This window comes from Mastigoproctus giganteus, chromosome 1 (genome assembly GCF_048544385.1).
Source record: "Mastigoproctus giganteus isolate SK-2022 chromosome 1, ASM4854438v1, whole genome shotgun sequence".
NCBI classification, from domain to species: Eukaryota; Metazoa; Arthropoda; class Arachnida; order Uropygi; family Thelyphonidae; genus Mastigoproctus; species Mastigoproctus giganteus.
In genome coordinates, this window is record NC_143575.1 from 4,890,153 (window position 1) to 4,917,089 (window position 26,937).

General features: G+C 36.5%; 1 protein-coding gene across 1 annotated transcript in view; it reads right to left on the reverse strand.

The window, feature by feature from the left end:
• LOC150090506 (BRCA1-associated RING domain protein 1-like) overlaps positions 1-25,974 on the reverse strand; it is a 107,991-nt gene extending 82,017 nt beyond the window's left edge. The window contains exons 1-4 of the mRNA XM_090378252.1: positions 25,830-25,974; positions 17,476-17,532; positions 7,647-8,076; positions 1,290-1,490 (exon numbers count right to left, since the gene is read on the reverse strand). Coding sequence (XP_090234378.1) covers positions 1,290-1,490; positions 7,647-8,076; positions 17,476-17,532; positions 25,830-25,903 — 762 coding nt within the window. The 5' untranslated portion in view covers positions 25,904-25,974. The remainder of the gene's footprint in view (positions 1-1,289; positions 1,491-7,646; positions 8,077-17,475; positions 17,533-25,829) is intronic.
• Positions 25,975-26,937: the final 963 nt, after the last annotated feature.

The following is a 26,937-nucleotide window of genomic DNA, read 5'->3' on the forward strand; positions in this document are numbered from 1 at the left end:
TCTCATCCAAGTCTTATGATTTTCATCATAGGAATTTTTTAAACCAAAAGAAAACAACGCAATTTTAAATATTCTCCAACCACCAGAGAGGGCAGTTCTCTGTTGTGTTTCATTCATGTTGCCAACCAGAATTAAAATTAAAAAATTCTTTATTATCTTCACTGCCATTACAAGAACTGCCTTTCAAAGTCATTGTTTAACCTGTCTCATCTGCACTGACTGTCATGTTTTTAGAATTTCCAATGAATTTTTGCATAATTCGTTACAGATCTCATCACTAACATTTGAACTTTCTCATCACTAACATTTGAACAATTTGCAATTTTTTTTTTTTGTTTTTCAAAATATTTGACAAATATTTTGAAAAACAAAATCATGTCTTTTTTTGGAAATTTAATAGATATCCACTACTTACCTTAAATCCTTCATAATTAAGGTCTTTAGCAAATTGTTCAGCATTTTCACGAATAGGTGTCCCACTAAAAGGAATGTTCTTTTCTCTGCAATGAATAAATTACTTGAATACATACTGGTCTATATATGGATAACTTGTATTTCTTATACATTTCTTAGTGCTAAGTGGCTGTTCTGTATGCTTCAAAATTGCATCCTTATTTGCTAGATAAGTCGAGCGAATGGAGGAATCCCACATTCAGCAGAAATACTAGACTTCTTGTCACTTTTTCTAAAGCCTTGAATGATTAATTTATTTGCAGCTGACAGCATCTTTAGTTTTCTTTTTGGTACCATCCTGAACACTTGAAACTTGCAGCACAGTGTGCATACATCTATCCTGAAAAGAAAACTGAAACCAAAACAGACTAAACAGGGTGCTTCCATCACTCTTTGCACCAAATTGCAGGAAAAAAATCATATAATCTTCTCTACACATGTACAGTTCATTTTAAACGTGTGTGTGTGTGTGTGTGTGTGTGTGTGTGTGTGTGTGTGTGTGTGTGTGTGTGTGTGTGTGTGTGAGAGAGAGAGAGAGAATGTCTCCTGAATTTACGTAATGAATGTACAGCTGAGATGCTCTCTGCCCATTTCTGCCTGAATTGAAGCTCAAAAAAATTTTCTAATTACTTAGTTGTACAGGACTCAATCATAAAAACACAGAATTATCAACAACTGCATTAAACTTAGTTCAAATTAACAAGAATTTTAAGAAGAGGTTAGAGTTCAAGACATTAAGGAATTTAATTATCAATGTTTGCATTATCTGAATTATAATGAGGAATTCAACAGTTTGCAGAATAAAACCTTTCAAAAAATAATGAAATATACTTTACCTTAATTGCTGCCAGATGCAGCTGTGTTTCACCTTTTGAATTTTTTTTTATTTTAAATGGCGGTACAATGCATATTTTCTTTAACTGTTTTGTCTTTTGAATAGCATTTTTAACAACTGATTCCCTCTGACTCTTTCTGGGAAAAGAAAAGGAAACATTTGGTTCTTTCTGCCTGTTGTGGCCGTTATCATCTGACATATTCTTGAAATAAGCAAAAATATTAAAATTTAAGAAGGGTTATCAAATAAGTATTAAATATAGCTTCAAATTTAATTTAAGAAACATAAAATACTGAAATTCAAAACATAATGAAATGAAAGAAGTAATAGTGATGTATAATTTATTTAGGGATGAGATGGACAATCTTTGCTTACACAAATGTGGTGAATACATGACAGACAAGTAAAAGCAAATATAAATCCTCCATAAAAATTCACCTATTTTGCTCTACATTCACATCCTCAAATAGTGAACATCATGCACCAACTCCCTAACTCATGCAAATGACATATATTACACAAAATGCTACTGTTCTCCCAATAGTTCTTAATCACTAAAATAACAAGTATTTAGCATAGCAGAAGATATATGACCTTAAAAATAAATTGTTTCTACTTAATTAGCTACTTGAAGAAGTTTTAACTTCTTTATAACATATGACAACTACAGAACCATTTCATTACTCAAAAGTCAGAGATTCACTAAGTGAGAATACTTGTTATATGAACATAGACCAGGCCATTAGAGCACTGTCTCTTGTTTTAAACAAATAGCAGAACAGCCTTTATGTGATTCTCTCTCTTTAACCAGTTGGCTAGAGAATTCTGTTTTTCAGAAAGTGCATTCCACATATCCTGAAGTGTTTTTCCATTCCATTTTTTTTTTTTTTTTGTCTAGTCAGTGCCAGACAGTGACAATGTTTCATTATGCACATTTGAAGGGTGAGAATAGCTGTATAACTATATTTGTTAAGCACTAGGAATGACAAACGGTCATTACAAGTAGACTTGTTTCACCCAGTAAACTGATCAAAGGCAGTGCATCTTTGGTGATTCATGAATATAAAGTTCATTCTATCATGTCTCACATATAACTATTTCGTGGCAACCAAGAGTCTGATGACTGCCAAATATACACAAATACAAGATAATCCACAACTTGCAATATCCACTTAAACATGGCAATATAATCAAATTACTAGCAATAATCTCAAGCTGATACTTGTATATGCATATAGGTATTCATTTGAAAACATCTTTAAGAACAACTCGCATCTTATTCAAGAACTAGAAGCCTGAGCTATAATTCTTTGCATATATGTATTTTAAGATGATTAATAAACTAAAATCTTCTTCATTTAATAATAACGTTTAAAAAAGAAATGCACTTTTACACCATTCATTCTGTCAAGAAACAAATTATTTTAGCAACTGTTTAAATTATAATCATATTGATGTTGACATACTGTATATAATACAAGAAACATAAAAGCCTTTAATCCTTTATGGTCCAGCACAAACAAAATCATAATGTTTCATTATTTAAAATTATCAAAAAGTCAACAAAATTGCAACAGTTCATCCTTTCCTTAGTGAAAGTTCAGTCTAACAAATACTCATATTATAATATGCAGTTTCACATACTGTTTCATATTGAAATCTGGTTTTAGTATGCACTTTCCAAAATTTTCAATATAATGATTTTGTAGAATTGGATATATTTTAAAATCAGTTGCTATCCTTCTCTACTGTCATGTTGCTGGATGAGGTTGCTCTTAGACTATGCAATTTTGTGGATTACTTTCAAAGCAGGATAAGTTAGTCAATCTCTGATGAGGGCTACAATGTTCTCCTAAAATTCAGGGTTCTTCCATCCATAAATTTGGGTTTTTTATCACTCAAGTTTATAACTGACCACAAGATACATTCAATTTACAAACAAAACACACTTAAAAGGTGAATAAATGTATTTTTTACTAATGGAATAAGAAGCATTTTCATGCCACAGTTGGGTTAGTCAATCTTGAGTGGTGGATAAATTGTTTTCTCTGCAAGAAACTTTTTTTTTTTTGCATTTATGTACCAAAACAACTAAGGCTATGAGCAATCAGTGTATTATGTCTGCAAAATGCAAGTCTGCTCACAAAATACTAGGATGGGAATCACAAGGTGCTGGCATTATGCCAGATGAAATCCTTTATGCCATCATGTATTTTAATTATTTATCATTTAACTTTTGGACTAAGGTAGTTATGGGGTAAACTGTCCGTTAATGATATTTTTAACTGCATTATAAATTAGCATTAGTTGAGGCATATGATGCAAGAAAGCAAGCTTACACAGCATCATCAAAAAAAAAAATCCTTCCCATTTCACCCATCTGGTCACTCTAAATGTTTGTCTAGTTCAGCCTTAAATTTATTTAAGCTATCAACTACCACAACAACAGATGGAAGTCTGTTCCAGCAATAAACTATCTGCTGGCTAAAGGCAAACTTCCGCACATCTATTCTACAACTGCCTAACCTCAATTTGAATCTATGTGCCCTCAGGTTTGTAATCTATGCAAGAGCAAGAATCCCCTCGGCATTGAGCCTGCTGAAACCTTTCAAGGCCTTATACACCTTGATCAGGTCACCTCGCAGGTGCCTAGTCTCCAGATGCTGCAACTTGCAGAACTTAAGCCTTTCTTTGTAAGCGCACCCCTTTGTTCCTCTCACCAATCATGTTATAAACACTATATGCATAGCTTGTTCTAAGTGAGATTATGCTTTCTGAAATTAAGAAACTAGTGAAATATAAAGTTATTAAAGTATCATTACAATCCCTATTTTTGTATCCACCAATACTGCAAGTGAAAAATTTTGGTGTCAACCTAAACACTATTGTATCTTGAAAGTCTGAAGGACATAAAAGGAATGGGCTGGGTTTTTTTTTGTTTTTAGGTACAGAAAATTTAAAAAACAATAAATGGGGCTACCTGCTATCCTCAACATGTTTGTTGACAGGTTACAAAATTACTTTTATTCCAGAATCATGTTTTCATAAAAGAAACCTTTATGAAAACATGATTAAAATAAACACCCAAAGTAAGTTATTAAACAAAAATAATGAAAGTAATGATTTGCATAAATGATCTTTTAATGCATCATAATACAGTAGAACCTGAATAAGATGTTTTTGAGGGGAGTGGAGGTTAAGAACTTCTTACGAGGGAAAACTTCTCGGAAGGGAAAATGACCTACGGATATGAAATATTAACTACACAAATAAAAATGAAAAGATACACATTGGATAAGGTAAAGATCATTTTTTAAGTACTATTTCAGAATTTATAAATATTTTACTCTGCCTATGGGAAACATTTTAAACTGAGCATTTCTAATTGCTTAACATTCTGTTCATTAAATTAGTTACCGAGTTGGAAGAATGAGTGTAGTAACCTTTGGAGTTTCAACATACCTTAAAATTTCGCAATTACAATAAGACAGAGCAACAATCCACTAAGTAATTCAGAACTATTCACAACCATCAACTTCATAAACAAGTTCATAAATTCAAAATCAAGTCATAAACTTTAGAAGGGGATGAATCAGATTGGTCCACTTCATATCAATGGTTCAAATGTTGATGATCCTGTTCAGGTAGCTAAAAAACTAAATGAATATTTTGCATCTACATTCACACATGAGGAGTTATTCAGGGAGAGGAATGTCAGAGGTGTATTAAACTCTGGCAGTAAGTTAGATAATCTTGTAATAACTGAGAGTAAAGTGGAGGAGAAATTGTTGAAGATAAACATAGTGAATAAACATGTATTCACTAATGATAGCGATGATGGTATATCAGGCATAATGTGCAAGTCTGCAGACGATACGAAGGTCGGCAGTGTTGTTAATGACACTAATGACAGTATGTTGCTGCAAAAGGATCTAGAAAAGTTGAGTAGATGTGCTGAGAGGTGGCAACAAGTTTAACATTGACAAATGTCAAGTACTGCATATGGGAAGCAGTAACCCCAGAGTAACGTATCAACTGTGTGGTACTACACTGACAAGTGTGGAGAGTGAAAAGGACCTGGGGGTAATTGTGCAGGCAGATATGAAGTTTTCTGAACAGTGCAGACGGCCTGCAAGAATAGCTCATGGTGTCTTGTCAATTATATACAGGAATTTTTCTAGCAGGGATAAGGAGGTGATTATCTCCTTGTATAAGGCAATGGTCAGGCCACACCTTGAGTACTGTATACAGGTCTAGAGGCCTCATTCTACGAAGGATGTAGAGTTGTTGGAACGAATACATAGACGGGAAACAAGATTAGTGAATGGAACAAATGGTTGTTCTTACAAAGAAAGGTTCAAATTTTGCAAATTATAGTGTCTGGAGACTAGGCACCTGCGCGGTGATCTAACTGAGGTGTATAAAGCCCTGAATGGTTTGAGTATGCTCAATGCTGATGGAATTCTTCCTCTTGTTCAGAATAATCGCATGAGAGGACATAAATTCAAATTGAGGAAAGACAGTTGTAGGATAGATGTGTAGAAGTTTGCCTTTTTTCAGCGGGCGGTTGATTGCTGGAACAAACTTCAAATCTTTTGTTGAAGTTGATAGCTTAAATATATTCAAGGCAGAACTAGAAAAGCATTTGGAGCAAGTGAATAGATGAATGAGAAGGATGTGTGGTTTTTTTTTTTTTTTTTTGGCTGATGCTATATAAGCTTGCTTTCTTGCATCATGTGCTTTTGCTAATGCTAATCAGAGCTTAACATGGTTGACTTATCCAATTATGGATATCGATGAAAACAATTCCAATATGTAACTTCCATTATATCAAAATGTTTATACTAAAACAGTTTTAATGCTGAAAGCCTTTGACTACAGAAAATTCACTAATCGAAGAAGTTAGCGCATAGTATCATTTTAGCATTAGCATTAGCAGAGGCATTTGATGCAAGAAAGCAAGCTTATGCAGCATCAGCCAAAAAAAAAAAAAAAAACCCCACTTCCACTTTACCCCTCTGTTCGTTCAAAATACCTGTCCAGCTGAGCCTTAAACTTATTTAGGCTATCAACCTCCACCACAAGGGATGGCAGTCTGTTCCACCAACCAACCACCCGCTGGCTAAAGGCAAATTTCCGCACGTCTATCCTACATCTGTCTTTCCTCAATTTGCATTTATGCCCTCTCAGGTGATTTTTCTGAGCTAGAGGAAGAATCCCATCAGCATTGAGCTCAGAAAAATCACCTGAGAGGGCATAAATGCAAATTGAGGAAAGACAGATGTAGGATAGACGTGCGGAAATTTGCCTTTAGCCAGCGGGTGGTTGGTTGGTGGAACAGACTGCCATCCCTTGTGGTGGAGGTTGATAGCCTAAATAAGTTTAAGGCTCAGCTGGACAGGTATTTTGAACGAACAGAGGGGTGAAGTGGAAGTGGGTTTTTTTTTTTTTTTTTTTTGGCTGATGCTGCATAAGCTTGCTTTCTTGCATCAAATGCCTCTGCTAATGCTAATGCTAAAATGATACTATGCGCTAACTTCTTCGATTAGCGAATTTTCTGTAGTCAAAGGCTTTCAGCATTAAAACTAGTTCATAGTAAATCTCCGAAGTAGGCGAAATGGCATCATTTTTGTTATATCTCATGTTGTGAATGCCTTCACTCTGATATCAAACTATTTTCGACAGTGGATTCTCAAATAGGCAACACTTCACCTGTGGATTCTCAGCAGATACCACTACCCAGGGGAGGTGTTATCTGCCGAGAATAAGTAACCTACTCTTCTACAGTGGTGAAGAGTTGCTTATTGGAGGTAGTGCAACATCAGGGCAACTTGTTGTGAAGACATTCACAATATGAGATGTAAAAAATGATGCTGTTTCTCTACTTCGGTGGTTTACTATGAACTAAAATGATGCAATGCACTAACTTGTTGATTACCAAAATGTTTATATTATTTTATTTTTTTTAAATATTAAAATAAAGAATTTCTAAATATAAAAACATTAAGCGGGAAAATGCCATCATAATAATACACCAAGTTTTCTTTATCATGTACATTTTATGCAGGAAACTTCTTCCGCAGGAAAATAATACAATAAACAGAGTTGGAACTGGGAAACAGGAAATCTTATGTGGGAATTTCTTATCCAGATTCTATTGAATATATACACGCACACTTAAAACTCACTATTCTAATACAATGCTGAGGTAGATCTGTCTTTTACATTATTGATTTCATATAGATCTTCACCTTTGAATAACTTATAAGATGTTAAATCAATTTGAAATTGATTTACGATTATTATAAGTGCTCACCTTGCAGTAAAAATAAAACAGTACTTGAAAATTAATGCTTACCATTCCATTTGAGCTACTACTACTAGGCTCTCCTATTTGCTTTTTACTTTTATTTATGCATTTTCTTTTACCACTCACAGATAAGTTGCTAGAAACCTTATTTCTTTTCTCAGTTTCATCATAAACAAATGATTTCTCAATTTTATTTTCTTCTATTATTACTGAAGAATCCTCTTTACAAGCATTGACTAAAGAACTTTGAGTAGTTAACTCAGCATTCTGATTGTTAGTTGACAGTCTTTTAGGAGTAGCAACTTCAGTTGTCTTCTCTACTTTCATATTTGCACCACTGACACTGAATAAACTGTTTCTTAGCTGCTGGCTAAGCGACACTAGCGTAGAAATCTGATTATCTTGTTGCACATCTCTATAAGCAGAGGGCACATGACATTCAGGACAATGAGAGTCTAAATAAGGTTTCACACAGTTTCTGAAAGGTTCAATAAAACATGTTAAAAAAAATACATATATATATTATCTTTTTTTTAAACCTTGTATGCATATATATATATATATATATATATATATATATATATATATATATATATATTAAATGTAATTATTTAAAAGTTATAGTGAATGAAAAAGGCTTTCAAGTTGATGAAATAGTTTCAGTTAATGAAAGATTAATAAGTCAAGTATGACAGATGCACCTAAAAGCACAAAGTTTGTATTAATATATTGAATAAAGTATGCATAAATGGATGTAAAAATTACATAAAGTGCCAGAAACTAGAAGGATGAGGATAGTAGAAAAAGAAGTTCGGTAGATATATGAAAGGAGAAAGAATGTTGATATCCTAAAAGTTATGATGAATTAAGAAAATTATGGGCTGAATTAAAAAGCCAATAGAAGGTAGGTGAACTGTAAAGTAAAATTAGTATAGTAAAATACAAATAAAACAAAAATAAAAATAAAATAAATAAAAAATAAAAAGTGGTACCGCTGTCATCAGATAAGGGGGAGAAAACATTTAGATAAAAGCCGAATATAGGTAAGACAAATATGCAGAATCTGATGTCAGCTGACACAAATACTGATATATGATCAGGTATTTCATCAGGGAACTACACCTGACCATGTACAGTGTGATCAACTAATGATGTTGCCAACGTTGAATTCTAAATGGGAAGCCTTCAGGGACTTAATTTTGGAGCTTATTAAGCTTTTCATTCCAACTAAGAAATACTGTTCAAGGTTTAGGCCTAAATGGATGTCAGATGAATTAATGAGGCTCGTGGCAGAGAAGAAAAATGTATGGGATGAACAAATTGTCAGGTGACAGACGCTTATGGCAGATATAAACTAGTCTGTAATCAAGTCACAAAGGAGGTTAGGCAGGCGAAGGCAGATTACGAGAAATCCTTGGCAAAGGATGCAAAGAAAAAGAGTAAGAGATTACCCCAATCTTTACATAGAATGCTTCCAGTCAATACTCTCCAAATGTAAATGAATAAGGTAACCGAATAAAATAATTTAATGAATTCTTTCACTCATGGTGACATGACCGATTCGACGCACAATGGAATCAAAAGCGGAGAACTCCAACTGACACCGATAAGCAGGTGTGTTAAGTTCTTAAATGGAGAGATTATTTGTATTTGGGTTCAGAAGTAGAACTGGTTAAATATTATGGACCATTTATAAGTAAATGGATGATAACTTCTATAGTGCAGAAACATACCTGTATTGGTAGGTTTTCTGTAAATGTTAAATTGTATTTTTTGCATATCTCGTGTAAGGGTGAAATTTAAGAAATTTAGAGCCTTTGTTTCTTCATGTTTTTCCTCCGTGTAAAATGCAATCTCATACAAATGTTGTTGAATATCTGTAGAATGTTCTCAGAGATGTAATAAGCCATTATACAAGTACATCAAGATATCTCCCATAGTAAGTAATGCGGGGAGAAATGGTGTTAAATGTATGTGCTCAATGTTAGCAAGATAAATCTCCGCTATTAGGTCACTCAGGCTTGCACCCATAGGTAATCTGAAAATCTGCTTGTATACTTTGTCTTTAAAATCAATACAGGGTGTCTCAAAAATATTGGTACAAACGTTTAGGAGAGGCAGGTAACATCTAAAGAAATGTGAATCGCATCGGAACCAATAACCAGAAACATCACTGTAAGTCGGTACACGGTGCTGTTCATCAGTTCGCGAGAAGGAAAATTTCTGGTTTACTCATTCAAGCAGTAGTCGCTGCACAAAGAGCATGCATAGATATACGAACTGTGAGCTGGCAGACATGCACCTAGCGTATGGATTAGCAGAGGACAATGGACGAGCCACTCAACGAATTTATGGAGAACGCTTCCCAGACAGACATGTACCGGACCACCATTTGTTTGCACGTGTGCATCAAAATTTGTGCGATTATGGGTCATTTAGAGGTAAAGGAGTAGTGCGGGCAGACCACGTTCGACGCAAACTCCTGCCATGGAAGAAAGTGTGTTGAATGCCGTCCAGAATAATGCTACTACCAGCACACGTGCCATTGCCTCTTCCTTAGGAGTGTCTCGTTGCAGTGTACAGCATGTCTGGTACCGCGATTCCTTACACCCCTTTCATCTCCAAAGGGTTCAGAGTTACTGCTCCCCCAAGATCATCCTGCACGTGTGGCTTTTGCGCAGTGGTTTCTCCAAGTAAGTGTTCAAGACTTGAATTTTCCAGCCTATGTTCACGGATGAGGCTTATTTCACTCGGGAAGGCTTATTCAGTCAGCACAATGCTCATGTGTGGGCTCACGACAACTCACATGGTGTGCGCCCCCATGCGGCACAACATCGCTTCGCAATAAATGTGTGGGCAGGTATGGTCAGTGACTGCTTAGTTGGCTCATACCTGTTATCATCCCGCATGAATTCCGCTAAACATTGGATCTTTCTTGAACAAGTTCTACAAGGGTTACTTGACGTTCCAGCAAATATGAGACGCAACATTTGGTTTCAACATGACGGGGCGCCTGCCCATTATAGAAGGTGTGTTCATGGCTATTTGAACAGGCGTTTTGGGCGTCGATGGATTGGCCGTGGTGGACCCGTTGCCTGGCCCCCCACGCTCACCTAATTTATTGAGCCTTGATTTCTTTCTGTGGGTGCCCTCAAATCTATCGTGTATGAATCGCCTGTGGAGACGGAAATGGATCTCGTGGTGAGACTCGTCTGCACTGCTGCTACTGTCAAAGAAACTCCAGATGTGTTCGACCGTGTCTGCCAATCCATGCTGCGTCGGTGTCACGCATGCATCGCGTCTCATGGTGGAACCTTCAAGCATCTGTTGTAACATCATGAAATGCATCCATCTCATACTCCATTGTTAATATTATGTCAAATAAATGTTTGCCACTAATTACTGTCTTGTGTCATTTCTGCTTCTTGTGCCTCTGCTACTACTTTCCCCGTGACGTTTCCAGTTATGGGTTCCTATGCGATTCACATTCCTTTAGATGTTACCTACCTCCCCTAAACATTTGTACCAATATTTTTGAGACACCATGTATAATTAAGCTTCCAGTAGCAGCTTAATTAAATGGAAATTTTTTTTTACGTAATTTGGTGTGATTAATCACAATGGTATTGTCATTTAACTATTCCCAAACTACAACATGACCATAGTCCACATTAACGTTAGTTAAACATGAGCGTAGTCCACATTAACTAATGTTAATGTGGACTGTGACTATGCTCGTAACTGAGTAACATAGTCATGGGGACTATGTGACTATGCGCGTAGTCCACATTAATGTTAATGTGGACTACGCTCAGTTATGGCTAGTTACAAGAAAATGACTTCTAAAGAAAACAATTTATCATTATTGACAAGCCTGATATCTTTAAGACAATTAAATAGTGTGTCAGTTTTTTATACCTAATTTTATCATCTGCCTAAAAGGTTTTATGATGTTATATAAGTGTGTAAGCAGGGGTTGAGGTGTGGCACCCACACCACATGTAGGAATGCCGACTCTCTGTGTTACCAGGCAATACTAGGTGGTAGATGACCCTCATTAACCAGTGCAATACCACCACTTTGCTTATTGGAGGCTTGAAGTGGTGGAACCCATAAGCGAGTAACTGTGAAAACGCTGAATTTTTGTAGAATACAACTGGGCGTATGGGAAAACCGAATTTATGGAGTTTAACTTGTCTGAAAAGTACAGGAATATTATAAGTCTTAGCAATTCAGCTCTTTTAATTGAACAATAGAAATAAAATCACTTCTAGTATGAAGGTAGTGTTTTGTTATATTAATTTACTAAATTCTTAAATATAGATGAGCCTATCTTCCTATAGGTGGAACTATCCGATATAATGGAACCTAATTTGTTAACACAGTCCAATTACTTGTTGCTTCTATAACAAGATCTAGAAAAATTAAGTGTATGGGCTAAGATATGGCAATTGAAGTTTAACATTGAAAAATGCAAGGTGCTGCATATGAGTAGCAGTAATCCCAAAGCAAGGTACCAGCTGTGTGGTACTATACTTAGGGTAGTGCAACAAATCTAACAGAAATCTTTTAACGGAAAAAAAAAAGTTTATATAAAAATGGCATATCTAGTGAGGAGTGAAGGAAGTACCGGCAAATGGTTTAAGGTTAATCTTGGAGTGAAGCAAGGCAGCATCTTATCACGTCTTTTTATAATTTTCACGAGCCCTTTAATATCTCTGATTAATTCATATAAAGGTTTAGATAATTTGGCTTGAAAATTAGTTACAGAAAATAGACTACAGAAATACGCTGATGAGCAAAACAAGAAAAGAGAAGTTAAACCAGTATGAGAATAGAAGTTTAAAGAAAATAAGAGTAAACTGGAGAGAAAAATAAAAAAGAAATAAGACATCAGGACAACAATACATCTCAAACTTCATAAAATAGAAAAAGAGGAAATGACTACGACATACCTTAAGAAGACAGGAGGCAACATAAGGTAATGGTAACATAAGAGTAGCATTGAACTGGAGACCCAATGGCGGGAGAAAAAAAGGAAGACAGAGCAACTAGCTTGGCAGAGAATGATTAAAAAAGAGAGAAGAATATAATCATGGGAATAGCTATAAGAAGTGATAATGGACAAATGGTGCTGGAAGAAGTTTGTTAAGGCCCTAGGTGACAATTGTCACAATGGAGGATAAGTCAGTCAGTCAGTCAGTCTAACTTACTATAAACTGCAGTAAATTAGTAATATTGTATGCATAGGAACAATCTTTAATGAACACTGAATATTAAACATGGAAATAAACAAAATATGTAAAGCAGTGTGTGCAGGGAAATGAGTTAAACAAATTTATTTGGAGATATTGAGAAATTAGCCAAAAGATGAAATTAGTTTAACCATTAACAGAGCACTCAACCTGGAAGATTATAAAAATCAGAATTTATTCTATTCTGAATGGGAAACAAAGAAGAGTAATGTCTATCTTGAAGTTTTGCAGTGTATATAGTAAACTCTCAATTTTATGGACTTCAGTTTAAATGGACATAAAAAATTTGACTGGCACCAGACTGTATTTTTAGAGGCTCATGAAATGGGGGTGGGGGGGAATTGGGAACTCTTAAGTCACAAACAAGCGTGTTCCAGTCTGTTTATGAATAAACTTATTATCATATCATTAAGTTTATCATTGGTCATATCACTGGTCCTTGAGGTTGTCACAGATATTCTCTCAGATATGCCAGACAAGCTGTACTTGCTACCTGGTTATCTAAAACGCTAATGGAACTTATATTTGGGTGACATTCAAGTCAAGTAGACCAAATTTCGGCGAATTCCAGATGGTCTCTGACAGCCAAATCCTCTGCTTGCACCTTCACGATGGTGGGACTGTTAGTAATCCTGGGTATAACCTCCATGCATAAGCACACTGGGTGACCACCCAGGTATGAACCAACCTAAGCAAGGGTCGAGGTGTGGCACCCACACCACATGTAGGAATGCCAACCCTCTGTGTTACCAGGCAATACTAGGCAGTAGACGACCCTCATCAATCGGTGCAATACCACCACTTTGCTTATTGGAGGCTTGAAGTGGTGGAACCCATGTTTAGTCTCCAGAGCTAAGTTCCGGTCAAACCTTACCCATCTCTTCCATCAAGCAGTATGACTGATTTCTTCTGAGGTTATGATGAACATCATGGCGAGATCCAATCTTCCCTACATTTCAAGGGTTCAGCTCTAAAATGGTGTTCGTAGGCTGGTCGCTAATTAGTACACCGGACCGAACCTATTGGTAACTCTTTAGGAGGCTTCTGGAACAGCTAGCGTATAATCTTGCTACCTCTACTCTGCCAGATAGTGACTGGAGGGAGTCCGAGTAGTTCATGTTATTTCAAGGATCTGGGTATATTCTTACCATGTATAGCATCGGTGTAAATACACCATAGTTAACCCATAAATTTGAACTATGTAAGTAGTGTAGAAGGCATTGTTTTAAGTGTGTCTCATATTGTGGTTGCCTTCACAACGAGATAGCGGTATTGCACTACTTCAAAAAATAATGATTCTCTAGTAGAGAAGACTACTGTTATTTATTTTCAGAAACCACCACCCACACAATTGTTTCGAAGCTATTGGGCTTCATCATCAGTGGGCAGGCGGGTACCCTGGCAATACAACATGCCATCACGGTTGCAAAGTTATATCCACAATATGAGAGATTCCAAAGGGTGTTGTTAAAAATGTAATTTGAAAATGAAATGCACAAGGCATAATTTCTTATGGGTTTTGGTAATTAACTATATCATATCGGTGTAAATACATCATAGTTAATCCATAAATTTGATCTATGTAAGTAGCGCAGAAGGCATCATTTTAACTGTAGCTCATATTGTGGTTGCCTTCACAATCAGTTAGCGGTATTGCACTACTTCAAATAAATAACGCTTCTCTAGTAGAGAAGACTACTAGAGAAGTTAAAATGATGCCTTCTATGTTACTTACATAGTTCAAATTTATGGGCTAACCATGGTGTATTTACACCAATACTATATAGTTAATTACCAAAACCCATAAGAATTATGCCTTGTGTATTTCATTTCCAAATTACATTTTTACCAACACCCTTGGGCATCTCTCATATTGTGGATATAACTTCGCAACCATGATGACATGTTGTATTACCAGGGTACCTGCTCGCCCGCCCACTGATGATGAAGTCCAATAGCTTCGAAACGATCGTCTGGGTGGTGGTATCTGAAAATAAATAACAGTAGTCTTCTCTACTGGAGAAGCATTATTTATTTGAAGTAGTGCAATACAGCTATCAACGTTGTGAAGGCAACCACAATATGACATACAATTAAAACGATGCCTTCTATGCTACTTACGTAGTTCATATTTATGGGTTAACTATAGTGTATTTACACCGATACTATATAGTAAATTACCAAAACCCATAAGAATTATGCCTTGTGCATCTCATTTTCAAATTCTTACCATGTGTACGCCATATCCAAAAATTTCATTACTTCATACAGAATGTCCCCTACACTTTTCAATTATTATTGAATACACCATGAATTGTCAAACTAATAGAGTAAGTTTATATGCGAAAAGATCTAAGCCTCCGAACCACTTCCTAGTTCATTTCACAAATATACACGGTCTAAATTCTAATCTCAACGATGTCCATTTCCACTTGCAGTCTGCCAAACCCCATGTACTTTTTCTGACAGAATCTCAGTTATCAGTTGATTCAACTACTGCTCATTTTAGTTGCCCAAATTATTTGCTGTATGATTCCTTTCGCCTCAAAGGTGGTACTTGTGCATATGTCCGTTCCGATATTCCCTGTCAGAGACTTGGTAACTTGTAATCTCCTCTTTTCACAGAGTAGTCATATAAGTTATCAAAAATGGTCTTGAAAAAAAACTTTTGGTTTAATGGACATTCCACAATAATGGACACCCCTTCTCCCATTAGTCCACAGAACTGAGGGTTTGCTGTTAATGCAAAATTACAGCCATATAACTTATTCTGTTCCTTTTTGGTAGGTGTGATTCTGAAATCTGCTGACAATCAAGCCAAAAATGGAAAACTTTGAGCACCGAGTAGTTATAAAATTCATAAAAAAAAAAAAAAAAGGTAGTGGAATTACGAAAATTCGTTCAACATTTGAACAATGCATATGGTGAATTTATTCCAGAGCATGCAATCTGGATGTGGTTTATAGAATATAATCATGGACAAGAGAGGACTGAAGATGAACCAAGGGTTGGACAACCAGCTACAGCCCAAAATGAGGAAATGGTCAACAAGGTGCATAAATTAGTTATGGGAGACTGTAAAACGAATCATTAAACAGATAGCCAATAAATTAAAGATTAGCCCTGGGCATTCTACATGAGCAGATATGCATGAAAAAGGCATTTTGCCAGTGGGTACCAAGAATGCTCAGTGACAGTCACAAAGAGGAAAGAGTCAACATCATCAAGACTCTTTCAGAGCATGCCACTCAAAACATAGAAAAGTTTTCTGCCTGAATTGTTACTGCTGATGAATATTGGGTTCACCACTTTGATCCAGAATCTAAAGTTGCCACTATGCAGTGGAAACATATTGGGTCACCCACTCCAAAAAAAATGCAAGCACAAGCCTCAGCTGGAAAGATTCTGTTGAGTCTTCTGGGATTGTTTGGGCTGTTGTTATTTGGTTTTTAGGAGCATTAGCAACTAAGGACATATTGCTCTGAGGATATGCGGTGGTCATTTCCTGACCTTCCCACATCCTCCATATTTGGTGGTCACGGGCTCGAACCCCAGTCTGATCAAGAAGCGTGTGCTACGCACTGCTGCTCCTGCCCACCTGGCTACGGAGGTGCCAGGATTGTTTGGGAGTACTGCTCACTGATTTTCATGAAAAGTTAAAACTGTGATGGAGAGGTATTACGTGGATCTATTAACCAAATTACGAAAAAGTGGCAGTGACAAGAAATGCTGTCCCGAGGAGTGCTGTTGCTGGATGACGCCTTGCCTCATTTCACAGATGTGAACTGACAGGAACAACAGTGGCCAAACTGGGGTTCAAGTCTTTGCTGCATCCATCTTATTTACCTGATATGGCTCCACCCGACTTCTACTTGTTCAGCAAATTTAAAAACGGCATCTTTGTGAATGCATTTTGCAGACAATGAACAGCTGAACAGGGAGCGATTGGGTGATTTGATGAGCAAAATAAAGACTTCAACAAGGTTGGAATTTTTGAGTTGAAACACAAATGGAAAAAATGCATAACTGTGGGTGGTGATTACAGAGAGAAGTCTTAACATGCTCTCTGAATTTCGTGAATTTGGGATCGTAGTAACCACACATTTCATAAAACTTTTTGAATACCCCTCATATTATATTCTATAGGCTGTAAAAACACAAATGAGCAATGAAGCTATGTGCTATTCACAAATACTGAGCTGCCTTCTCAAGGCCAGGCATAACCTACCTCTGGTACTTATTTGGTAATAAATATAGTTATTATTCAATGGTGCCTATACCAGTGGTATTCAACTGGTATATAAAATGTGTTTTTGAAGCATTCCTTACAATTTTCTTTGAATATTTTATCAACCCAGTTATATTTTTTTACATGAAACTTGTCTTTCCCTCCCCCCCCCCCAAATATATTTAAGATACTACCTGTTCATAATACTGATAAGAAATGAAAACTGACCAGAACTGAAAGTTAAATGCAAATAATTTTTTACTCCACTGATTTTGTATGCAGCATACCATTTGAAAGCAGGGGGGGGGGGATGGTATGGGTACTACCAGTTGAATACCACTGGCAAAATTCTTATTATTCAGAATATTTGTATTTAACTTTATGGTACTCTTACCTACAAAACACATGTTCACAGTTAGCAAGTAAAACTGGATCTTCAAATGCACTGATGCTGTAAAAGGAACAATCAAGCAGCAGTTAAGAAAGATAAGCTTTTATTTTTCAATTTACAACTTATTTTATAAAAATAATTATTAAATACCTTATTTTACATAAATTAATATATTTTAAATTTTACACTATAAATTTCAATAAATGTCAATTATTATAGCAGTTTCAAAATCTGAAACCTTTCTTCTTTGCATGATGCAGTTCTTGAAAGTCATGATGCATGAACAATTTACTACATGTATATCTAAGAATTTACACAATATACAGTACTACACTTGAAAAAACGGTATGCTTTAAAAATTTTTTATTATTTTTCTGTTAATATCTGTCAATTCTTTACCAGGAGTCTTTTTTTGATAAGTATATGACCTTTTAAATTCCAGTTTCCATGATATCAAGTCTCATTCCTCACAGTGCGATTTTTGTGCAGAGTAACTTAATGAGAAATAACAAGTCGTCCAGTAATGCTCATTTTGATGGGTCTCGATCTTGACTTTCAAACTACTTGTTAACTGTTTGTACATTATGAAATGTTGATTTTAGGAATATCAAGTATAAGAAATTCTGATGATCATTATACAAAAGTGCTGCTGTATAACACTGTTCTTTCAGACACGCAACATCAAAATGTGTTTTTAAGTTCAACCCATTGTTGCAGTATTCTTATGATTGCAGTTTTAACTAGCAACCACTTGATTTGACTTATCTGTACCAATTTAAAGATGAATTACCTTCGTTCATTATTCCACTCCTTGTATGGCACTTGGCATTATGCTGAGTGCAAAAATCCAAACTTCAAAGCAAACACTCCATGGTGTGTGAAATTACTAGTTATAATGAACTAGTCGTAATTTATAATTAACTAGTTATCATCTGATTAATTGCAGGTGTGGTATTTTCAGCTTTGCATAAACTCCACTGTTTACATCAATCATTTTCGTCCACATTTCAACACTTGTTTTATTTATCTCAATTGAATAGTCTACTTATACTAATACGAGATTTCTCCTTTCTCTAGTACCAATCGGATATTCTTGGCCCATGCGTTATTCTTGATTGTAACACAAACAATGCCAGATAACTTTATGTTCTATGTTTTCTATCACTACTTGCCAATACAGATAACTTTTTCTTTGGAATATAAAATGGCTCTGGGTAGCCTGAAATACTAACATTTTTCATAAAATTTTAACCCAAATATTACCTGACTGTACCCGAATGTTATCAGAATACTCGGTCCGACCTGATTATGATTTGTGTTACCAGGTCCGAAACCGCCCCTTGGGCCAAGTCCATGCAGACTTCTAGGTCATAGTATTCTCTCTCTCTCTCTCTCTCTCTCTCTCTCTCTCTCTCTCTCTCTCTCTCTCTCTCCCCCTCCCTCCCTCCCCCCTCCTTGCATTCTACCTGTTTGCCTATTTTGTTGGCTGTAAAACATGAGTTTCGGGGATTATATAACCTCTCGTTCTAGATTAATCACCTCGCCCACAGTGTGAAAAAAGCTAATAATTCCTCCATTCTTGACATAATTCTAATCCAGGTCATTTGCATGTGATGCAGAAAAACAAACTGATCAAAGAGCTGTGCTACAACAGTATGATATTCACGAATGAGATTCAGGTTTAGATTGCCTTTGTCACACTCTCATCGAGACAGAGAGAGTTTTGTTTGTTATTTGGTTTTTAGGAGCATTAGCAACTAAGGCCATATTGATCCGGGAATATGCGGCAGTCATTCCCTGACCTTTCTGCATCCTCCGTATTTGGTGGTGACTGGCTCGAACCCCGGTCTAATCAAGAAGCGTGTGCTGCACACTGCTGCTCCTTCCCACCTGGCTACAGAGGTGCCCAGAGCGAGAGAGAGAGAGAGACCCAAAACCAACCCATAAATATCTGGGGAAGAGACTTCTGCAGAGGTGTTATTCTGGCAGCCAAATTTCAACGCATTCATGGAGATCCACATCTTCGAGAGGACTGTAACTGGTTTGAGACGTAGAAGAAATTCTCTTTTACATCTCTTCTACAGCCACAAGGTCCCTCCGCGACTCATTTCTTGGTCAAATCCTGTTTTCCCTGCTGAGCTATTTGAATAGAAGCTCTGCAGCGGGGCACCAATCGAATCAGTGAAAGGGCACAGTACTGAGAATCACTCATTAGCATTTTTCTTTGAAAAGATTAGCATGTTTAGTTCCCGAGGTTTTGTTCTGAGGGTTCATCATTCCTGTTTTCACTCCGGCATAGTGCACTTCGGCTACAATATTAGGTTACACATGGACATCTTGGAGGAAGGATTACCAAAAACAGTCTTCGGTAAGTGTATGTGTATTATTTTATTATGACCTTTACTTATTAATTAAATTATAATAACTCCTGAAATTCTCATTTGTATGGGAGGAATTTTTATTTTATTTTGGATATTTTGAATTGTAATGATGAGAAACTCATACAATGAATTACAGAGAATCTTCAGTATATCTGGGCATGCTAAATATCAATATAGTACTAATAACTATGTGCATAAAGGGAAAACTTCTCAGCAATATTTTTATTTATTATTATTTTTAATATTTTATTTAATATTCAATTTTTCTCATATTCACAATGAGATAATTAAAACGATGCCGTTTTTAACTATATTTTTAGGTTGCTGCGTAATGATATGCTGCTTTTGCACAAACTTGTATGTTGTCAAATTCTTTCGCAGCCTGAGGCTAAAACCCTAAAAGTGCTTCAGTTAATTCACTTTATACATCATTGGGCATCTCTCGTATTCTGGAGTTATACTTCATAACTGTTTTGCCATCATCACATCACCAGGATACCTACACACCGAAGGAGGACCAAATAGTCCTAAAACAGTCACCAGGAGGAGCCTGATGCTGCCTGGAGTTTCCAAGAATAGATAACAACAGTCTTCTCTACTGGAGAAGCATTGACTATTTGAGTTTGAGATTTTTTAAGTGATGTGAGCTTTACTTTCCCTCCACTTTTTTGCTTTTCTAAGTCTAATAGGCACAAGTGGATAGTAGAGTTATTATCCCACACATATACAAACAAGTCTTGAAATGATGCCATCTGGGTGGTGGTGCCCACTGAGAATAAGTAACAGTAGTCTTCTCTACTAGAGGAGCATTACTTATTTGAAGTAATGCAATATCGTGGCAACAGGAAAGTTGGGAACGAGGTTTTAGGACGGGTTTTTAAGATCATTAGCAAATAAGGCCATATTGCTCCGGGGATATGCGGTGGTCATTCCCTGACCTTCCCGCATCCTCAGTATTTGGTGGTCACAGACTCAAACCATGGATGTCAGATGAACTAATCAGACATGTGGCAGAGAAGAAAAACGCATGGGATACATATAAATTAATGGGTGACATGGAAGCCTATGATAGATATAAGTTTAAGCCTAAATAAGTTTAAGTTTAAAACTTGTGTATAGCCTAAATAAGTTTAAGGCTCAGCTGGACAGGTATTTTGAACGAACAGAGGGGTGAAGTGGAAGTGGTTTTTTTTTTTTTTTTTTTTTTTGGCTGATGCTGCATAAGCTTGCTTTCTTGCATCAAATGCCTCTACTAATGCTAATTCTAAAAGAACCCTATCTCTCTACTGTAAAGCTGTGTTCTTGCCAATTTCCTCTTATGCTGCTGGGATTTGGTTCCATAGGGTCACTAACAGTGACCCTATGGAACCAAACTAACAGTAAAATCCGGGCCAAACTCCTTTCCATGCAAAGAACTATGCTGCTTGCAACACACCAAGTAACAAGAATAACATCAACTAATGCACTGCAGGTTCTATCTGGGGCCCTTCCCCTGGACCTATATATAGCTTATAGAGGTTTCATCTACAAACACAAAAAAGGCCTACCAACCTCACTCCTTGGAATAGACTGCAATCCTGCTACAAATATCAAACAGGAAAAAATAAACCTATGGAATAAACTCCTCTCCCTTTGGCAGGTTAGATGGGATGAAAGTCCCACTGGGGAGGTCACCAGACTTTTTATCCCGGATATCACCTTTGCCACGAATAAGCCACATTGTAATTGGTTCTACCCATCCATGAGCACATCCTACATCCTAATAGGACATGGTGCTCTTAAAGCGAAACTGTTCCAATTTGGACTGGCGACAAATCCTCATTGCTCCTGTGGGGAAGAGGAATCCTGGAACCACATCCTATTGTCCTGTCCCAACTACGAAGAACAATGGACAACACTTAAAAAGAAGGTTGAGAACATCTCAGAAGTCAATCTTAAAGACTTAATTGAAAATGAGACTAATTTCAAGCCCTTTAAACCTTCACCAACGATGTCTTCAGCAGAAGAATGCAGATGCTTCACCACACTGGATAATTCAACAAGCTCTTGCTGAGCTGTTCCCTGTGTCACCTACCAGTATCATCCTGGACTTGAATTCTTTTGATCTCTGAGGTTGTTCAGAGATGTCAACCACTGGTGTTTTTTTTTTTTTTTTTTAATATTTATTTATTATTAATCTATATATTTTATTTTTATTTTTTATTATTATTTTATTTTATTTATTATTATTATTTATTTTTTCGTTTCCTGCTGGTACTCAGGACCTGGGCATCCTGAGTACGGGATTGCTGGCATCCACTGCACTACTGGTATTGCACTACCTCCAGTGGATGCAGGATTTTAGTGCACTACCAAAGCGCAGATAGCAGATTATGTCCTGCTCCACATGCCTTGGGACGGGCATCAGGCAGCAATTGCTCAGGTGTTGGCTGCTCACATTTCAGTCTCCTGATTACACAGATTCTGTAGTCAAGATAGAGACAATTTGCGGAGATGGACTCAGGTCCTGAAGCCGCTACAAACAGGCCACATACATGAATACATAAATGTCATTGATTGTGCATACATGCATTTCTTTTACTTGAGTCTTGAGTTTTGTTGTATTTTACAATTTTGTAAGAGAAGCTCCATTTTCTGCTGGAGTTTCTTACACAGGTTCAAATGATTGTAAATAGAGTGTTATGTATTCTTGTATTTATGTAAATAAATAAATAACTCCTTATTTTCTATGGGGCCTTAGTCTTTTTAACTGTTGTTTCACCAAATGCAATACTTTTTGGAACATATCCCCCCCCCCACAGCTGGTAAAGGATTACTGTACAAGAAATAAATACATTATTAGATACGCAAAATGTTTATTATAAAGTGAGGCACTTGGTCCCTTATAGGTGGCAAACCGCAAATCGTCCAAACATAAAACTTGAAAGTGTTTAGAACAAGTAGAAAGGGAAAAAAAAAAATCTGAAAAGGTGACTTCACGGTTCATTTTTCACTACACACAATGACATAGCCAATGCACAATGTAATTTATATGTTCATGTTACAGTATAGTGTGTAACGAAGCCACAGATTGCAAAGATAAAACTGCTCCATCTGATAGTCATCTTTATTGAAAATGTGTAGGAGTATCAGCACAACATGGTGAAACATGTTTTGCATTTTAATATTCAACATGACATATTTTACCCAAAACATGTAATATTGAATGCTTGCAAAACTATTGGAATTTTAATTTCTTTAGCATCCAATACATCTGTATTTATATTTTCATGTAAATTGTCATTGTTGTCAATGTTCCTAGCGGAATCAAAGTTCTTCCCAGTTTTTGCCATTTTCATATGTGACTGAATATTCTTCAAATTCTGTATCAATGTATACATTTTTTTCCTGTTCAAATTAAAAAATTTAAAACTGGTTCTAACATCAACCTCCATGTCAGTACTACAGTTAATTCCACATTTACTGAAACAGTTTTATACAGTATTTTCACTAACACTATTCCAGCCAATTTTATGTATTCAACATTGCTAGTGAGTTTTTTTTAACTAATTCTTAATTTCATGCTGTGTTACTAACGTAGTAAAAATACACTGGCAGTAGAACAATTTAAATGACTATATGATACCTTGGTCCAGTGGTTGACAAACACGATGTATTATCAGGAAGAAATAATAAATTAACATTACTTAAATTCAAAGTTTTGGGATGACAGGGATAAGGAGGTGATTATCCCCTTGTATAAGGCAATGGTCAGGCCACACCTTGAGTACTGTACACAGGTCTGGAGGTATTATTTTAAGAAGGATGTAGAGCTGTTGGAATGAGTACAGAGAAGAGCAACAAGATTAGTGAAGGGAACGAAGGGTTACTCTTACGAAGAAAGGCTTAAGTTTTGCAGATTACAGTGTTTGGAGACTAGGCACCTGTGAGGTGATCTGATTGAGGTGTATAAAGCCTTGAATGGTTTGAGCATTCAATGCAATGAGATTCTTCCTCTTGCTCAGAATAATCACCTGAGAGGGCATAAATTCAAATTGAAGAGACAGTTGTAGGATTGATGTGCGGAAGTTTACCTTTAGCCAGCGGGTAGTTGATTGGTGGAACAGACTTCCATCTTTTGTTGTGGAAGTTGATAGCGTAAAAAATTTAAGGCTGAGCTGGACAGGTATTTGGAACGAAGGGAGGGATGAAATGGGAGTGTTTTATTTTTTGGCTGATGCTGCATAAGTTTGCTTCCTTGCATCGTATGCTTCTACTAATGCTAATTATCTAATAGTAAGATTTTCTTTCATTTTTGCTTTCATTGTTTTGTCTAAATTCATGCTTTTTCATTGGCATACCAATCAACATTCATGGACCATATTCATCTATGTTAAAGATGTCTTTGGCAGATGGCAGTTTCATCTATGTTAAAGATGTCTTTGGGTTCGTATTGTTGTATTAAAGACTAAAAACATGAAACCCACTGTTCCACATCATTTTCATTCACAGATGCACTTTCACCACCCGGAACCTTCAGAACAATGTTATTTCTGTTAAATATTTACTAAGTCTTCATTGTGTCTTTATTTTTAAAGCTTTTGCAAAATTCAAAGCTTTCCCTTGTAGTATTGAACTGCTTGATGGAATTCTTCTAACATGAGCATAACTTATTAATTTCTTGATATAGCTGATATGTTTCTTGCTGAATATTACTATTTGCATTACAAATCCACATTTCTTTAATATTATTTTTTTCCTGTAAAATTTTTTGAATTTGCATTTTACCAATTATACTTTTCTGCCAATCATCTTTGCAATAAACCATTTGCTGCATCTTCTATAACTTTCACTCACGTATTTTTCTATATTTAAAATTTTAATTTTGCTTTTATCAGCCATCGCATCGATATTCGAAGATGGATAAAACAGAAATAAATGAATAAAATACCTATTTGCTAGCAATATTTATACAGTTACTTCAGAAACTTGACATTAATAAATATCTGTGAAAAATACTGGCCACCAAAACAGGATTGTCTTTGATTTTTCAACCATTGTCGTTCCTGAGCGGGACCACTCAGGAAAGACAATAGTCGTCTTACAGAATTACATATTCCTAGAAATTTATGGAATACACCAGCTGCAAAACAACAGGATTAATGGTTGGGGTCTAGTCAAATAGTAGTCCCCTAAGAGAATACAGTTTAATACACAGGACACTTATTTAAAATTGTTCTAAGAAATAAAAGATTTTTGTAAAGATAGTCTCATTGAGGAGGTAGTTGCTTATAGAGGTTTCACTAGATATAATCATCCTCTTCCTGCCTCACATTTGACCTATACCTTTCCCGTTCCTTTCCTCAATAGCACCCCGACCTCTCCCCCTTTTTCTTTCATGCTCACATTCCTTACTCTTTCATATATTAAATCATATTTTCCTAAATTTTCTAATACCTTGTGATTTTGTCAAATCACAAGGTATTAGAAAATGGCAGAAGTTTGGCAAAACTCATCCGACCATTATTCCCTTGCTTCATGTTACTGGCCTAAGCTTACTGTTAATCTCTTTATACTTGGCTAACACTCATTCCCGTTTAGATTTTATCAACCCAATGTTTTTTTTAATAGGGGGCCTTCACTCAATGCTCTCCCTCCCCAAAAACTGGGGAGTATTGAGTGTAGACAATTCTACAAAGTTAATATCCCCCAAAAACCGAACAGAGGCAAGGGTGGGACTCACACGAGTCCTTCACCAGAACACCTGATTGTAGGATCCAATGAAGAGAAGGAAATAAACGACTCAGGCCTATACAGGAATAAATCAATACACAAACACGGTAGCGGGGCAAACGGGAGATAAAGATTTCGATGCTCTCATTCTTGGAAACACTAAAGTCCTCTTAAGAAAATAATGTCCACATCAATATTTAAATCTCAACTTCACCGCACAAAACAGGATTAACGTCCAGATATAAAAAGCAATATTTCGCTTACCAAAGTTTACACTTAAGTGATTTTTCAAATTCGCGGAGAGCCGACAGAGTATTTTCCCATTGGAAAAGCATCATGAAGCATACTCAGAATTTTTACTAATACAATAGCAATTTCTTACCACCGATACATAATCTCAACTTATCAAATCGCGCGCTTATTAAAGCAAGCAGCATTAATGCCACCTATACGCGCAGAAGGATTTGATGAGGAGCAGGAGAACAACATTATCCGTTATTCCTACAGATAGCAGAAGTGTAAGTCAGATAAAAAACCGAAATAATGAAATACACCGATGAGCGAAAACATTATGACCACTTATGAGGTTGGTCCTCCACGGGCAGCCAAAACAGCTCGTATACTGCGAGGCATGGACGCTACAAGATTTCTAAATGTGTCTTGTGGTAAAAAAAAAAACAAAAAAAACACGTAACCAGAAGATCCTTTAACTACTGTAAGGTCCACGGCTGAGACGCCGCAGATCGGAGTTGCTGTTCCAACACAAACCACATATGCTCGATGGGATTGATGCTGAGGAATTTGAAGGAAAGGGCAATAATCGGAAGTCTTCCTCATGTTCCGCGAACCAGTCTCGAACAATCCGGGCAGTGTGGCATGGCGCATTACCTGATGAAAGACGGCACCGACAGAGGGGAAGACCTTGCCATGAAAGGGTGTACCTGTTCAGCAATGATGTTTAGGTAAACTATTATTTTTAGGCCACCCGAATAATTAAATTCATCTGCCGTGCTGTGTGTCTTATGTCTGTTAATTGCCTGTGTTCTATGGTCGATTTATCTGTTTTTCCGGACAAAAAACCCCAGTCTCTGGGTGGAGAAACCTTCCTACCTACTGCTGACACCGACTAACTCAGCCACGAAGTGAAGAAAGCCCATTAAAGTTCCTCGCGTGATCGACGAGATTCGAACCCGGGATTCGTGATGTGTAGGTAAGTGGTAGACGTCAGGGTGCCCAGCACATGGATGACTGGACCACTGTATCAGAGCAGAACGTAGCCCAAAGCATGGCACCGCTGTCATCGGTTTATTTTCGACACACGGTGCATCCAGGCGTCACCACTTCCCAAGGTAAACAACGCATACGTACCCTG